Source organism: Podarcis bocagei (genome assembly GCF_964188305.1).
Source record: "Podarcis bocagei genome assembly, chromosome: 6".
NCBI classification, from domain to species: domain Eukaryota; kingdom Metazoa; phylum Chordata; class Lepidosauria; order Squamata; family Lacertidae; genus Podarcis; species Podarcis bocagei.
The window spans coordinates 28,501,567-28,518,344 of record NC_138130.1 but is presented as its reverse complement, the minus strand read 5'-3'; the positions used below and the strand labels follow the sequence as shown (position 1 = coordinate 28,518,344).

General features: G+C 45.4%; 1 protein-coding gene across 2 annotated transcripts in view; it reads left to right on the top strand.

The window, feature by feature from the left end:
* The first annotated feature begins 4,470 nt into the window (after positions 1 to 4,470).
* The window catches only part of SH3RF3 (SH3 domain containing ring finger 3), a 210,141-nt gene continuing 197,833 nt past the window's right edge, over positions 4,471 to 16,778 (top strand). Inside the window, exon 1 of one of the 2 annotated variants that reach the window (XM_081198320.1) lies at positions 4,471 to 7,978. In XM_081198320.1, coding sequence (XP_081054446.1) covers positions 7,295 to 7,978 — 684 coding nt within the window. In that variant the 5' untranslated portion in view covers positions 4,471 to 7,294. The remainder of the gene's footprint in view (positions 7,979 to 16,778) is intronic. The other variant, XM_081198319.1, reaches the window with a different exon arrangement.

The following is a 16,778-nucleotide window of genomic DNA, read 5'->3' as shown; positions in this document are numbered from 1 at the left end:
TCTCTTTCTGACATCCTCTAAGCTCGTTTGGGCCTTCTTGCCTTAAGCCAGATTTTCTAAACATTTGAAACTCAACTCTCCCTTGTCCATTTACTGTACCTTTTGGATCTCTCCAATTTAGCACCAGCAATTTGTTCCAACCTGGATGCTCCAAGATCTCTGTGGGACTGTGCTTTGGTTTGGACTTTGGAAACTGGACATGTGGACTGCCCTGGACCAGATACTGATACCTGACTGCTGCCAGGTAGGTCAGAAGTTCAGGACACCTTGACTACAACAGATATTTTCTCTTCTGCTATAACCCCACTCCCTTTGTATTTGAAACCAACCATTCCCCCCTGTAAATTAAAGGTCCCATGACAACTCTGCAATATAGTGTGAGCGATCCATTTCGATTTTGGAGGGACTCAGCTGTAACTTTTCCTGCCCGTGTGCAGCTGGTAGCTGGCGGTGAAAGAGAACTAAAGAACTAAAGTCACGAGAGCTTTAATCAGCCTTGCCAGGGAGGACCTTGCAAGCTGGAAGGATTGTATTTCCCACAGTCTTAGTTACACAGTCGTTACTTTGTCCCTGAAGGCTTCTCCGCCTGAAGGGAACGGGGGTGCAGGTGTCGACTGTTTCCAAGGCCCCCGTGAACAATCACATCTACTCTGTGTGAATTTGAACTGTACCAGCATGCTTATAGCATGTATGGGTGCATATTGCTGTTTTCAGGGCTGCTACACACAATGTGAGATGTTGTCACATTTACTTAGAAGAGTTTGGATTTGATATCCCACTTTATCACTACCCGAAGGAGTCTCAAAGCGGCTAACATTCTCCTTTCCCTTCCTCCCCCACAACAAACACTCTGTGAGGTGAGTGGGGCTGAGAGACTTCAGAGAAGTGTGACTAGCCCAAGGTCACCCAGCAGCTGCATGTGGAGGAGCGGGGAAGTGAACCCGGTTCACCAGATTACGAGTCCACCGCTCTTAACCACTACACCACACTGGTGGTGTGGTGGATGTTTTTCTTGCACATTAAAACATTTATGGCTGGAGCAGCCAACATGGTTGGACTCCAACTTCCATCATCCCTGATTATTTACCGTGCTGGGTGGAGCTGATGGGAGCTGGTGTCCAACAACATATTGGAGGGCACCATGTTGACTACCCCTGATTTATGGTCTTAAATTGGGGTGGGGGAAAACTGCAAAACTTGTTTATTACATCATGCAACCCGTCTCTACTTTGAGGGAGAAACTAACAGAAAGTGGAAGGGAACTGTGAATGAATCAAGAGTAGGCAAAATGTCCATTTTGAAGATGAAAATGCCCTTCATTTTCTCTTTGGCATGAAATGTATTTCTTGTTTTCCATTATAACCCCTGCTCCAGAAAACTGCTGCTACCGAACAAACTGCCTTGCACCTGCAATAACACAGGATGCAAGAGGAAAAGCCTTGCTCAGATCTGCAACATTGAAGAGGATCAGATATGCCTCTCCTGTTGTTAGTTTTCATTGCTAACGAGCTGGCACAAAGAAGCAGTGGGAACGTTTACTTTAAAAGTACATTCCATATTAGTTTGTAGTGGAGCAAAAAAAAGGGGGAGGAGCAGTACTATAACTTGGTTTACAGGTGGGGAGGGGAATCCTGGTTCCAAGGAGTGTTTGCTGAATTCTGCTCACTGAGCACAGTAAAGTTTTTTTTCTTGGCTTTCAGGCTTGGTGGGGCAAATAGATGTTTGTTCACTTGCCATCACACACACACCCAACACCATAAGGTTGGCAATAGAATCCATGGAGTAGATCGTATTTGTCAGAGCTGCTTCCAGATCCTAGCTCACAGAGGATCACGCTAGCCAGCGTTCACTTTATAAAAGTCTTTATTGAGTTACAGTTTCCATTCTCAAGCTGCTGCGTGCAGCTCTACGTCTTATGGGTTAGACCGGCGAAGCTCCGTCTGAGTCTCCGCCCCCTGTGCACCAGCTTACTAACCTAGTCTTACTCCACCTTTTCCGCCTGACCGTTCTTCTCTGGGTCCCTCTGCCCCCCGTGGTCTCTTCCTTCCGGGATTCTTCTGACGCGGACCCCCCGGACCCTCCTGTCTCCTTGCGCCGGGCTTTAGGACCTGGCTCCCTTTCCGGGCTGCTTACTGCGCCACCTTCCTGTGCATTTGAACTTGGCACGCGCGCCCAACCTTCCACTTTCCGCCTGACTGTTTCTTCGCTCCCCGATGGAGGTGTGGCCACTCCTGACTCGTGCCCTCCCTCCTGTTGCGAGCTGCCAGCGCTTGATACCTGGCGCCCTTCTTCTCCCCTGCTCTCTGTTGGTGACGCTGGTCCTGATTTCCAACTGCTCCCCTCTGAGCCCCCTCTGGACCCTTCTTCCTGGGGTGTCCCCCTAGGTTCCCCCCTTGTTCTGGCCACTGGTGCTCCTTTCTGTGAATCTTCTGATTCACTGGAAAGACTCGGAGATCTCGGGTCATCGTCATCACTCATCTTTTCCTCTGCCTCCTCCCCCTCGCTCTCTGTTTCCTCCCTTGCCCTCGCCTCTGCTCCTGAACCCCTGACAGTATTAATCAATCCTTGGCAAAGGACTATTTCACCATTAACACTAACACTGTATATTACTTATCTCCAAAATGCCTACTTCGAAATTAGATGTGGGCTGGATCTACACCGATTTTAAAAAGCACTAAAAAAAAAAAAAAAGTAGTTATATAGCTCTCAAGGCAATTTTCCATTGATAGCTGTACAGCACCCCCTGGTGTGACATTTTTATAACACATTCATAGTGTTATAACTCACTAGTCCCTGGTGCTGTGATTGCTGGGACAGTTTTGAATTCTGAGAACTCTTACATTCACTTAGTCATAACTTTGAAATGAAAGGCAGTCTTAAACTCAGATTGTGGCATCATTTTACATTTAGTAAATGGGAAGGGCAGTCTTTAGCCCAGTTGCTAGGTAACACGCTTCCATTTTATGTCCACTGTGAAGTCGTCTAAGGTGAATGGCAAGTGCTATTCCTCGCCCTTCCTACTTTGTTATTGGACTTGGTTGTTTGTGGAAGGCACACTTTCACCAAAATCCCACATCACCAGAGTCGCTCCCTGCTCTTGTGCATCCATAGTTCTAAAGATATGGGGGCAGAGTAATGTAGTTTTATGTCGTGAGTATTCACATTTGAGCTATGCTCCCTTCCTGTGGTTTAGACAACCCAGACGCTCTGCTGCGATTGGATAGCTGGAATCCTAACCTCAAGTATATCTGAGTGGCACAAAGTTGAGGGCAACTGTCGCAAGCTCTGTATTGATCTGCATGGCATTTGGTTTTGGCAGCTCTTTTTGTGGGCATAATTTTACCTTTGTGGGGACCTAGCCCTGTGAGAGGATGGCATGCTAGCTAAATTAATTAATCATTTGCTGTTTCCCTACCATTTCCTCTTACATGCTTGTTTCTCTGTTTATGTAATCGGTTATGATGGCATCCCATATATCTGCTCTAGAGGACGTCTAATGTCACATAATCAGGACTCCTATCTGTGCAAAAGAACTTTGTTCCTCCTAGCTGAAGCCTCTATGCTTCCCAAATGCTTTGCAGCAGATCGGGGGGGGGGCATGGAATATTGTAGGAGGGGAGAAGAGCTGTCTGAGCCAACAGTGAACCCTGTTGAATGTTGCTCTATGATGCAATCATATATTCATTCTGCTAGTATAACGTAGGTCACAACGTTGCCCTTCTGCAGTCAGCGTGACTCAATGATAGGATAGGACAAGACTCTTCATTAGCAGCAGAACTGGGAGTCTAGTGACTTTGACAACCTTTAACATTTGCATCTTTGAGGGAAATGAACTGAAACGCAAGTAAAAGAGTCCTCACATTTTGTTACACTCATCTCTAGTGCGCTAATCTCCCTCCCCTTTTGGAAACAGCACGTATTATTATCCTTATATGTTGTCCAGAGCTTTTGTTCCCGAGATTGACAGTTTTACTGAGATAGCACCTAAGTCCTTGATACTTGTATTTCACATTTCTCTGTACATCAGTATTATTTATAGTTTATCTTATTGGATAGTTTGGCCTCTTTCTGCAAGGACATTGCTGAACACTAGTCAGCAACAAAAGATCACCTGACTGTTAAAAGAGAAGCAGCCCTGGTGCTAGCTGGATCCCATACCTGAAGGCAGTGAAATCTACTCCAGCAAATGTGGTTTGAGGAGCAGAGAGTTTCATGTTCCTTCAGCTCTGTACTTAATTGTCGTCTCAGAAACAGTGTGATTACCATTGCACTGCGTGCCAAGGAGGGGGCTTATCGATATTAAATGAGAGAGAAGCAGACAATGTGACTGTGTGTGGCCATTATTGCACGCAGACGTCGTTAGTGGATGATTTATTAAGAGTGCTACTCAAGGGAGGAGTAGAAGGGTGACTAAACACCACCAAATGTTTTCTGTGCACAGGAAGATTGGATGACATAAAGCAGTGATTTGCAAGACGATAAAGACCTGAAAATGTGGTTTTGGAATATCCTTTATTCCAATAATATTTTTGCTACTAAATAAATCATGGGTTTTGAGAGAGGGCTGTCCTCTGTCTATTCCATGTCTCCTTCATCCACCTTCCCTGCTTCCTCTATATATTTTTGCATAGAAAAAGGTCTTCATGATTTCCCTGAACTCCTGACAGTGATAACAAACTCTGGGTCACACCAGCCTTCCTCAACCTTTCCAGACAAGATGGTCTGGGTGGTGTTAGAATGAAACACACTGCTCGGACAGGTCCAATAATTTCCAAGTCTGGTTCTTGTTAATAGTATGTAAAATAAATATGAGAATATTGAAATGCATCAAACTGTATTTTGCTTCTGTTTTTCTTGGCAGAAGGACTTGTGTGCTAAACAAGAAAAGGATTTAAAAGTGGGGCTATAATGTTGTTGTTGTTTAGTTATTTAGTCGTGTCCAACTCTTCATGACCCCATGGACCAGAGCACGCCAGGCACTCCTGTCTTCCACTGCCTCCTGTAGTTTGGTCAAACTCATGCTTGCTGGTAGCTTCGAGAACACTATCCAATCATCTCGTCCTCTGTCGTCCCCTTCTCCTTGTGCCTTCCATCTTTCCCAACATCAGGGTCTTTTCCAGGGAGTCTTCTCTTCTCATGAGGTGGCCAAAGTACTGGAGCCTCAGCTTCAGGATCTGTCCTTCCAGTGAGCACTCAGGGCTGATTTCCTTCAGAATGGATAGGTTTGATCTTCTTGCAGTCCATGGGACTCTCAAGAGTCTCCTCCAGCACCATAATTCAAAAGCATCAATTCTTTGGCGATCAGCCTTCTTTATGGTCCAGCTCTCACTTCCATACATCACTACTGGGAAAACCATAGCTTTAACTATACGGACCTTTGCTGGCAAGGTGATGTCTCTGCTATAATATCTTTTAATAAAATAAATAAATAAACACGGACTGTATTTATATAGTCTGCGGCACTAAATGTTACTATTCAGTGAATAAATCAGAATTGGATTATTATTATTTTTAAATACATTGCAGAAACATTTCAGTCAGATTTCAGGACTTCTCAAACGTAATTACTTTGCAGGCCAAGGCCAGTGTTTTTGCATTAACTTGATCGTATGTATATCACTGAAGATTGCAAGGATATGCAACACCACAGTCTGTTTAGCTGAAGCCAGCTAATTAGGTGGAAATCAGCATTAATTTTTAATAAATAATACTGCAAGGATGGTTAGCAATATCAGGCAGTTCGCTAAGAAACGGGAGGGGTGGAGAGAAGAGGGGAAATCTTCTTCCATCAGCAACAACATCAAATGCTGTTTACGCAGAGCTCCACCAGGGGGAGGCCCACTGAAAGGAATCTGTTTTCCTTGTCCGATCTGAACAAACTTCTGCAAACTTCCCCATCTTCTCAGATTGCTTCAGGGGTACGTATTTCCGTTGCTCTGACGCTTGGCCTGAGATCGGGCTCGAAGAGGGGGGGAAAGCGCCTCCTCCTCCCCACACCCCGGATCACGATGACCGAGGGAAGATGATGCAGTGGCGCAGCACTGTAGTTACTGCACGAAGTTGGAATTTTACAGCTTGGCATTTGCCGGACTTCCTCCGGATCGGATTCCCGAAACCTCCTGCGGGAGCTGAAGGCGTTTGAGAGCGGGACCCAGCAGAGCGCAGTAGCTGGTTGGCGCTGCGTCTTCGTAGACGAGAGACGTTTCTGGTGGAGCCGGAACCCCATTGCGCAGCAGCAGCAGCAGACTTTTCTCCAGGAGCCGCTTAGCTGATTCACACCGCTCACAGCCTCCTTCGATTAGCAGCAGCAGGAGCAGCATCCCTTAGGGGATAATAGCACCACCGGCCATCGTCGGAGGAGGAGAGGGCGGGGACTGGGCGGCTGCCCTGCTGCTGCTGCTGCTGGCAAGTGTTACCAACAGGCCAGCTGCAGCAGCAGGCGCCAGGATCTCTCAACAATGCAGCGCAGGCAGCCCTCGGATCTCGGAGCAGCAGCCGGGGAACGCGCCCGCTGCTTCTGATCCTCACGACCGAGTCTGATCCAACTCGTCCTCGCGGCGATCGCGCTCGGAAACAAGAGGAGCTGGAAGTTGGCAGACGATCAGGAGAAGGGGGCTCTGCCGTGGGCGCGCGCGCACGGGTGGGTGCCTCCCTCCGTTTTTCCCCAAGGCTGTTCTTGCTCGCCTCCCCTTGCTGTCACTCGGGATATTTGGGCAAGAGGCGAGCCCGCGAGAAGGAGTGATGGAGGCCGCCGTTGCCATCGGGTTGCGATGATGGGAGAGCGACGGAGGCCGAGCTCGGCTGCAAGGGAGACGGCGAGAAGGGGCAGCGGGACGGGGGCAGCGCACCAAGCCTTGAAGGAGGAGAAGCAGAGAGCAGCTTTTCTCCGGAGCCCGGGAGGAGCGCCTTTGCGCGCCAGCACTTCGCCCTGAGCAGCAGCGCCCAGAAAGCGCCTCTTCCTGCGGCCGCTTCTGACCCAGCCTGGAAGTGAGAGAGGCGGGAGCCCTGAAGGGAACAGGTGCCGCCAGCCGCGCCGCCCCGAGAAGGCAGAGGACGGAGGCGACGACGGCGAGGGAGCAGCGCGTGGCTCCCTGGAATTATTATTATTATTACCACCCGCCTGCTTGGAGAGGGGTCAGAAAATAGGTCTCCCAGTCCCCGCCCTCTGGTCCTTCTGACAGCCCCCCCCCCGGCGGGCTGGGCTTTGGGCTCGCCGCCGGCCCGCTTCTTGCTCCTCCTCAGCTGCCATGTGTTGTGGCTGCCGCCTGTCGCGCGGCCTCCGCTGCTGGTCTCCATGCTCCTAGGGGCGTCCTGGCTGTGCTCCTCCAAGGCCGCCGCCGCCGCCGCCGAGAAGCGGGCTGCCGAGGAGAGGCGGAGGCGGCGCGCTGCTGGAGGAGGTGGCGGGGGTGGTGGCGGCGGCAGTAACGGCGAGGGGCCACCAGCCGCCGCCGCCGCCTGCGGAGGGGCCATGGACGAGTCTTCGCTGCTGGACTTGCTGGAGTGCTCCGTGTGCCTGGAGCGCCTGGACACGACGGCCAAGGTCCTCCCGTGCCAGCACACTTTCTGCCGCCGCTGCCTCGAGAGCATCGTCAGCTCCCGCCACGAGCTGCGCTGCCCCGAGTGCCGCATCCTGGTGGGCTGCGGGGTCGACGAGCTGCCCGCCAATATCCTGCTCGTCCGCTTGCTCGACGGCATCCGGCAGAGACCTAGAGCCGCCGCCGCCGCCGCCGGCAACGGAGCCCCGGGGAGCCCCACAGCCCCGGGCAACGCGGCTGCTCCCTGTGCGGGCAACCCTGCAGCAGCAGCGGGAGGAGGAAACAACCCTGTTCCCGCCACTAACCCCGGCTGTCACCCCGTGGCGGCGGCGGCTACAGCGGCCTCCCCAGGCTCCCCTAGCAGCGCCGCCGCTGCAGCCGCAGCCTCAGCCGCCGCCAGCCTGAGGGAACTGGCCGCCGCTAGCCGGAGCGCCCTGCTGAAGGTAAGTCTTTCCTTTTCCTCTTCCCGCCTTTTTTGTTCCTCGGTCTCCGCCCCGCGCCAGCCAACAAGCTGCCTGCTCACACGTGGCTCAGTTGTGCTTATACAGTATATACACAGCCTGAATATATATATATATGGGAGCGGGGAGGTAAGCCTTGCCCTGTAAGACACACAAGACACACAACCACTTGAATGGCAATGACTTTCAACTGGGGGGGGGGCTCAAGTATTTTATTGGGGGGCATGAAGGGACCTCGGCCCCTAGGAGTTGGTTATATGGCTTATATATGTACAGCTCCTTGTTTCCACACCTTTCGTCCAGGATGTTGATGTGCCCTTAATAGAAACAACAACATAACAATGGCACTGCTACCAACTATACATGTTGGGCTGCCCCCTTTGGCTTAGCTGGAAAGCAGGTCTAGTATGTTGGTTAGCTAGCACTCCTATTGAACTTTGAACATCTGGGGATGAATGACTTCAAGAGGCGCCGGGGGTGCCAACTTGACTAAAATATTGGGCAGGGCAGGTAAGCACCGCCCCACATAATTGATCACATGATGTGGCACATGTGCACCCTTGAACTTTGGGGTGGGTGGCCCCCTCAGATATTTTACTGGAGGGCTGAAGGGACCTGGGCCCCTAGAAGTTGGCTCCTCTGAGTTTTTGTCAATATAGGGGGCAAGGGCATCTGTGGCGTCTAGGTTGTAGGGGAAATACGATGTCCCGAAATTCCTTACCACTAGGCAAAAGGGCAAGCGGATGCACTGGGAGACGTTGGCTCTGGTCACTTTTAAGAGTTGCCGTTGCCACTTGAAGAAGCTCTGTAAACTCTCCTCTTGGTCCTAATAAAGATACTGTTTGGCTGCCTTGGTGAATTTTGTGCGCGGTTGTTTCTTTTTAAGCAGGACCTACATTTCTTACGATACAGAGCTGCAGAGCCAAGACAAGCTGCACCTGACAAAATTCTTTTCTGTGCAATTATGATATATATAGCAGCCTTGCCCTATCTTATATCTGTGCCACTTCATCCGACTTGCAGGTTGCCTAGTTATGGATGCTTTGTTCAAATCGTGCATTAGTTACCAATGGCCTTTTTCAAATAACAGAGGGCATGCCTGCACGCTGCTCTGCCAGTGATATAGCAAAATAGCATTGTTATCGGAATTTGCATCACATACTCTTTCAGAATTTACTGCCTTTCTCCCATATTCCTTTTTCATTTGCTCTAGTGCGTATGCAGTTCTGTGGACTAGCCCTGAGGGAACGTTATGCCTTTGTTGCAAATTGCTATACTGAGATATTCCTCAGGTTTCAGTAAGATAGGTGGCCAAAGCCTACATTAATTTGTATTTGTGTAGGCGTGGGGGCTGCAAGAATGTAGCACCGTTTCCAGTGTGTTAACTTCAGAGGAGGCAAGCGCTCTCCTTAAGAGTGATTAAAGACAGGTGCTTGTCCCTCAAAATGAGGGTGGCCGAAACAAGTTCATGTTACTCTCCTGCTCTTTTAAAATAAAAATCAGGCTGCCGAAATTCAGGATGTTGAGTGATGGCGTTGTACTTTGTCAATTGATGGACAAAACTGTACCTCTGTTGTAGAGAGCATGTGCTTTGCATCCAGAAGCTTCAGTCCCTGCCACCCCTGCTTGAAAGGATCAGGTAGCAGGGTCTGCAGGCAATGCACAAAAAGACATCAGGTACACACAGGGGAAGCCTTTTTTCTGTCCAAGACCCTGGAGAACTCTGCCAGTCAGAGTAGACAGTACTGGGTGGGATAGACAAATAGTCTAGTCTGCAGCTTCCTACGTTGCTGTGAAGCAACAATACAACTGCGACATCACTTGCCAGACTTCTCACAGGTTGACTTAATTTCCTTCCTTCACTGAGTAGGGTTCCATATTAAGTCGCACAGACATAACCAAATCGCATTGTGTGGGACTGCCCTGGCTGTAGAATGCAGCGACAATCACTGCAAATCGAAAGATGAAGGGTATTGGATATACATGGGTGGATGAAAAGAGCTGCTACTGAAGGAATACTTGGACATACTGGCTAAAAGTGCACATTTCGAAGAAGTTTGTTTTCTGTCTTGTGTGTGTGTATATTATATACATATGAGCTGTTTTTTATCGGTCACATTGTTAAAATAATATTGTAAAGAGCTTTATAAAATAATAATAATAATGAAAGTTTTGCAGAAAGCTCTTTGTGATGCTGTGCATACATCATTGCCTGACCAACCCATGCTTTGTTTGATGGAACATCTTGCCTGGCTTTTAAAGTCACTGCTTGGCTGCCATGATTGATGGTTGCATTTTAATTCCCTTGCTTGGGATAATGAGTGCATGAACACAAAAGGTTCCATGGAACTGTTTGTTTAGCCTTTGGAATGACCTCACAGCTTTATCTTTGAAATTGATGCAGTTCTCAATCCTTACAAGGTTCATTACACTGAAAGAAATCTGAACTAATCTGGTGTGTGTTTTTAAAGGAGAAATCAGCAGGCGATAGTAATCTTCCTTACAGCTGCTTTAATACAGCTGGTTAGCAACCTTTTCTGAAAACTAGATGGAGCATCTCTGTATGTATTAAGCAACACAAGAATACAAAGATAACTCGACAGCAGAAGGCAATTATTTGCCAATTCATAGCCTTTATCTTGGCCAGTATTTCAAAATAGTCCCCCCCCCTCTTTTTTATAATTTGCAGAAAATAAATAATGATTGCACTTCTTAAAGATGGAATTAAGAAAGCTCATTCACTTATTTGACAGGAAAAATGAATAGGAGTTGTAGGTGTTGCACTATGACACTTAATTGAAGTCCAAGGTCAAATGGTTTTGACCCTTTACCTTCTTTGCCATTTGTTGACCTTTGAATTCCTACCATTCCCACCTGTCTTTAGGAGTATTTGGGTGTAGAAACAGTTAAAAGGGGGAGAAGAAGGCAGTTAGCCACTGGAGGGTTTTATATCACATCCAATCAGCATTTGTTATGGATGTTTAAATTGGGAGTCTCAGAGCAGGAAGCTGTACTAAATGCCCTTCATGGTGCCCTGTACTTTCATGCATCTATGAAAAGCAAGGAAATGACTCCTAACTACAAGACAAACTTTCTAAACTAGCACAGTGCATTACTGTGAATATTGGGAATATTTGCCAGCCATCTGCTGTACAGATGACAGCTATAGAAAAGGGTTTTTTTGTGGGGGGTTTTTTTTTTTTTGCATTTTGCTTCTTTCAGATTGGGGGTTGGGCTCATCCACTTCTGTCATTCATTCTTTCTTTGTTCGTCTTAGAGCTTACAGTGAGCAGAATCATATATTTATCATTGATGTAGTTAAGAAAATCCAGATTCTTATCACTGAGATTTGCAGTTGATGTATAAAAATAGTTTTGTGTTTCTTAACAATTTGCTGTTTTGCTTGAGCTACTAATATTGTAGGTTTTTAAAAAATTCAAAACATTCAAACATTCTTTTTAATCTTTTACTTTGTACTTGCTGAAGCAATAACTTTCCATACTTAGCCAAGACCACAATAACAGGCCTTCCTTTCTACCTGATAATGTGTGTATTAGCTTCAAATTTTTCTAAGTACCTTGAAATGTTTGGTGGACTTGTTTAGCATTCATCTGATGAAATACGCTAAAAGAAGCAGCAGCAGCCCTGGACTTTTATTTGCACTTTTATTATTTATTTTCATTAAAGGGTTCACTGGGAAATGGAGACGTGTGCTTGGAAGATGTGTAACACATTAAGTTGTTAGATCTGCAAGAAGAGCATTCTTACATTGCTAACTTTCTGTCCATTGAGTCTTGTACCCCTCCTCCCCGCCATATTGCTCTACTTTACTGATATTTCTTTGATCTTTGTGTGGGAGATGAAAGACTTCCTTCATCATATACCTGCAGTGCCGTGCAAAGGTGCGTGCTGCTATTCCAATGTGTTGTTTTTGCAATTCTTTGAACCCCAGCATTTATTCTTATTTCAACTTTCATCTCACTTCAGCCACGAACTCACAAAATGGCCTTAGGCAAGTCAATATCTCTCAGGCTCAGTTTCCCATCTGCAGTATGGGGCTGACCCACCTGTAAGACTCTTACATAGATCATTGAGAAGACAAGTATGAACAGGTCTGTTTCTCCTTCTCCCAAAACAATATGGCGACCCACCAAACAAAATGCAGCCTGGCAAATATGCCATATGACCTGCCACCTGTTTGATAGCCCCTCTCCTTTTTTTTGTAATTACAAGAACAGAAAAGTGATCAAAACCACGCATATCACAAGAATAGAAAAGTGATCAAAATGTATGGTGAGCTATATGTAAGTGATGAGATGTTTCAACTTAGTTGGGCCGCAAATTCAAGAGGATGTGATAGCAAGCCTGCATATTCTACTTCTTTTGGTGCCAGGGTGCTAATATTTAGGAATACCATCTTACTACATGTTCTTAAGACGGGGAATCTACATGCTTGTGGGCAGATTGAAAAAGTGTTCATTAATACCAGATTCAATTGCAGTCCCACAGGGCAAACTTTTCATTTCTCCTCTTTATCGTGATTTAACAGATAATTTCTAGAGTTTTTGTGGCTGTTGGCTGACTTTCCAACAGATCATGCTAGACAAGATGTTTTGAGTTGTAATGGAAGAGTTCCGAGAGTGTGCAGGTGAGATGAATCTAAGAGGCTCTGGTAAATCTTGTGAGACTTATCCCACAATCCATTTAGTCCATTGATCAGGACTGTCAATTTCAGTCAGAATAGAGAAACCTATGTGATGATTCTGTGTGCTGTTTAGATCAAGGCACAAGAGGAGTAGAAGGCTGCTTATAGGAGGAGTCTCTCTATTTAGTCATTTGTTTTGGGGTTTTTTTAAAAAAAGTTCGTTTTAACGTTTTTTGGTACATGTTATCCAGGGATTGCTGGCAGACTATGAGTCTTCAGCTCTCAACCAGGTTGCAGCTGATTTGTTTTTGGGTGAGACTGATATAATTATTACTCATTGTTTGTGTACACCATAAATGTGTACTGTACTCTGCAGAATAACAATAGGAAGAAAGGGGTTCAATAATTTTACATTTGCAGCACCTTAGAGAGTGGCTAACATTTTAAACCTCTACAATCAAAACACAATTTCATCTTTTATCTTTGTTGACTTCCCACCTACCCCTTTCCATTGAGTAATTGTTTCTCTCCTGCTGCTCCACCCTACCTTCTATCAATCAAATTATAACCACAATATTATAATCTAATTACTTCTGTTGTGCCACTTCCGTTTTCTAAAATTCCATTACTGATTAGGTGATATTTTTGCTCATATAATCTCTTCCTTCTCACGCATACAGTAGCCCCTTAGGACTGCCTTCAGGGCATCCCATAACATGGGGGGGGGGGGTTGTCTGGTACTATCATTCTTTTTAAAATAGTATTGTAGGGATTTCCGAAGGAGTTCCTGGAATACCATGTCCATTTTGTAAGTTTGCTTTTTGGACCATGTACTCCCCAAAGGTGTAATTTGTGGGACGTTGAATTGTCTTTTTGAAACCACTTGAAGTGTTAATTATCCCATGCTAATTGGAGATACAGTTGTACCTTGGATCCCGAACGCCTTGCAAGTTGAACATTTTGGCTGCTGAACGCCACAAACCTGGAAGTGAGTGTTTTGGTTTGCGAACATTCTTTGGAACCCAAACATCCGATGGGGCTTCTGCGGCTTCTGATTGGCTGCAGGAACTTCCTGCAGCCAATCGGAAGACACACTTGGTTTGTGAACGTTTTGGAAGTCAAATGGACTTCCGAAATGAATTCCGTTTGACTTCCAAGGTACGACTGTGCATACTTATGCTGCCATTTAGCTCCTCGGCTAGCTACACCCCTCCCCCAATAGATTCTCCTGCTTATATTTAAATGTTTTAATGGGATTTTTAAAACTGCGTGTTGTAATAAATTCGTGCATTCGATTTTTATATTCTGTAAACTACCGTACTTAGAGGTCTGTTTGCCATTTAGCCATAAAGAAATTTAATAATATAATAACAATAACAATAATGGTTGCAGATGGGGAAGACAGTGCACATTCCTACACAGCTATGACTGCCTTTTTACATTTTCTATCTTTTGGAGCTGTAACACATTTGTCATCATGGACCTCAACAACGCTAACCCTTGGAAGAGAAGCTATTGCTTTCCCTTCTCTCTGCTGAAATATGATAAGGTTTCCAGAAGAAGCTGGGAGCAACTGCAGCAGCAGAAGCAGCTGTAGCAGGAGCAATTGGTTCCAAAGGGAGCATGCCATGGAGCAAGGATTATCTCCAGAATTGGTGACTTTTCCAAGTTTGACTGGGAATGGGTCTGCAGTTGCCAAAGTGGTTTAGAAGATTTACAAGCCAATGCTGGCAATAAATTAGCATGATCATCCCCCCCCCCCCTCTGTAGATAGCTGATATGGTTTTGCTCATGCTCTACCTTATATGAAGAAAATTATGGGCTATGAAATGGACAAGAAGCAACTAGCTGGAAAATACTTCTGCATCATTATGTAGAATGAACAATGGTGGCAGCCTTAGGCAACACTATTCTGTGTTTAGATTTATAGTGGAGAGGTGGTTGATAATCAGGAGGAAGCTGGGTTGGTAGAGATCAGTTTGGGATCAAGGTGTTTGGGGGAGGTGTGATGTGATAATATTCTCAGCAATTGGTCTAAAGCTATTCCTGTTGGTTACGACCTGGATCTACATAATAAGTAGCCGAATATTTTGTTTTCATAAACACATTTCTCTGCCTATCTGCTTGTTCTTTATTTATAGTTGAAACTCTTAACTGCTGGCCTTCCCCCTGCTGATTGGAACATGCAGATAAAAGTGCAATAATAATAATATGTAACTCAGTAATGTGAATTGGGAGGAAAAACACATAAGCCAACTGCAGAATAATATGGTATGTTAATTTGTTTGTCTGTAGAAACCATTTTCTGCAAAGTCACTAAAATATCAGACAAAATGATCTCTTAAACTGACTAGCCAACAGACTTCTGTTCTGCTAATTTTGATGGGGAGATTGTATAGCTCAGGGGTGGCTAACATGTGGCTCTTCAGATATTGCTAGACTGTAGCTCCAGAATCTCTGCCAATTTGTCATGCTGATTTAGGATGAAAAGAGGGGGAGGCCCGCTACAGTCAGATGGTTCTGTAAAATATGGTCTGGAGAATCAGGAATAAGCACCAATGAGCCTTGGGCTCATGTGTCCCATCCCTCCTCAGCTTCCTTAATGTGTGAAGGAAGAGATTAGAAGCTTCCACTTCCAGAAAGCAGCAATAATAATATAATAAGAATAATTTATTATTTATACCCCACCCATCTGGCTGGGCTTCCCCAGCCACTCTGGGCGGTTTCCAACAAATGTTAAAATACAGTAATGCATCAAACGTATTTTAGCTTGGAATCCTGGTTTGAGGACACTCTATGGTTTGTGCAAACTATAGTTTGTAGCATTGGGATGAAATGGCAGAAATAGAAGTTTCTAATCTCCTTTCCTGATGTGCAGGGAAAGAAAAGGAGTTCAATCTTTCTGCTACTGTTCCCAGTCTGTATGTGGTTTGGAGGATCATTTGAGCTGAGCCTTATTTTAATAGCTTTGCTGGTTTATATACATGGAGGTATATTTAGTTATGAGTGAATATTTTATTACAGCCACAGACCAATAAAAGTTGATACAAACAGAATAAATTGCATAATAAGATTATGGTTGGATATAACCTTTCCGCTTCTTTTGACATAGGTTGCTGCCCAATCTTTTTGAGGCAATGCACCAATTAATAACAGACTGCAAAGATGGATCATTATTGACATTCACTACATTAGGATTAACCCACAGGTGAATAGTGTAATTCTTCTGGATTCCAGAATCAAGTTCACTTAATAAAGACAAAAGGCACCTTCTGTTTCAGCATTAGCTACCAACATTGAACCTGTGTGGTCAAAGATACATAAAGGTTTCTAGTAACAGAATTCAAGAATTCTTTCTTGTGTCTAGGAAAGTGTAGCACAAAAATGCCCTTAAGCTATATTCTATAGCAGTTGTATTCAAAGTAGCTTGACGACAAGAAAATGATCATGAGGTGAAGCTTGAATTTTGGTGCCACTGTCAACCTGCTTAAATGCTTTGCAAGTATGACAGCAGCAGGATAAAAAATGTTAGGGCAGCATTGATGAGACTTTGGAAGGGAAAGTTGCTTCTGGGTGTATTGTTGATATATACATCAGCATTCACACACACAGAGACACACACACAAACAACTTCTCTATTCAGGTTGCTCAAAATGCCTTATAGGTGCCCCTCCCCCCCAGTGATTTTAGTATGTTATCTGGTTTGGAAATACTTATATTGAAAAACAGTCTCTTTATGTGAAAATAAAGCAAATATTGTTCTCAGGTGGTCTTTCTTCTAGGCAACTGAGAGGACCAGAACTTCTCAGCACTTTAAGCCTGTCTTCTGGGATAGATAGTGTGTGTGTGTGTGTGTGTGTGTGTGTGTGATTAATGGTTTCTTAGCCATTTGCAACTGCAGTGTGAAATCCATATGAATTCCAAAACACATTGGCTACTCCACAATTTAGCACATTTAACCAGAGGTTTGTGTGATTTAGCATGCTTTATTATCTTCTGCTGGAATCAATGGAATATATTTTTTAAAATGTTCAATTTTGCCAGGGTCTTCTTGTTATCCCAAAATTAATCTATTTTGTGGGGAGGGAGTAGGAAGAGGGAGAAACCAAGAGTATACCTGCTTTGTTTTGTCCTCCC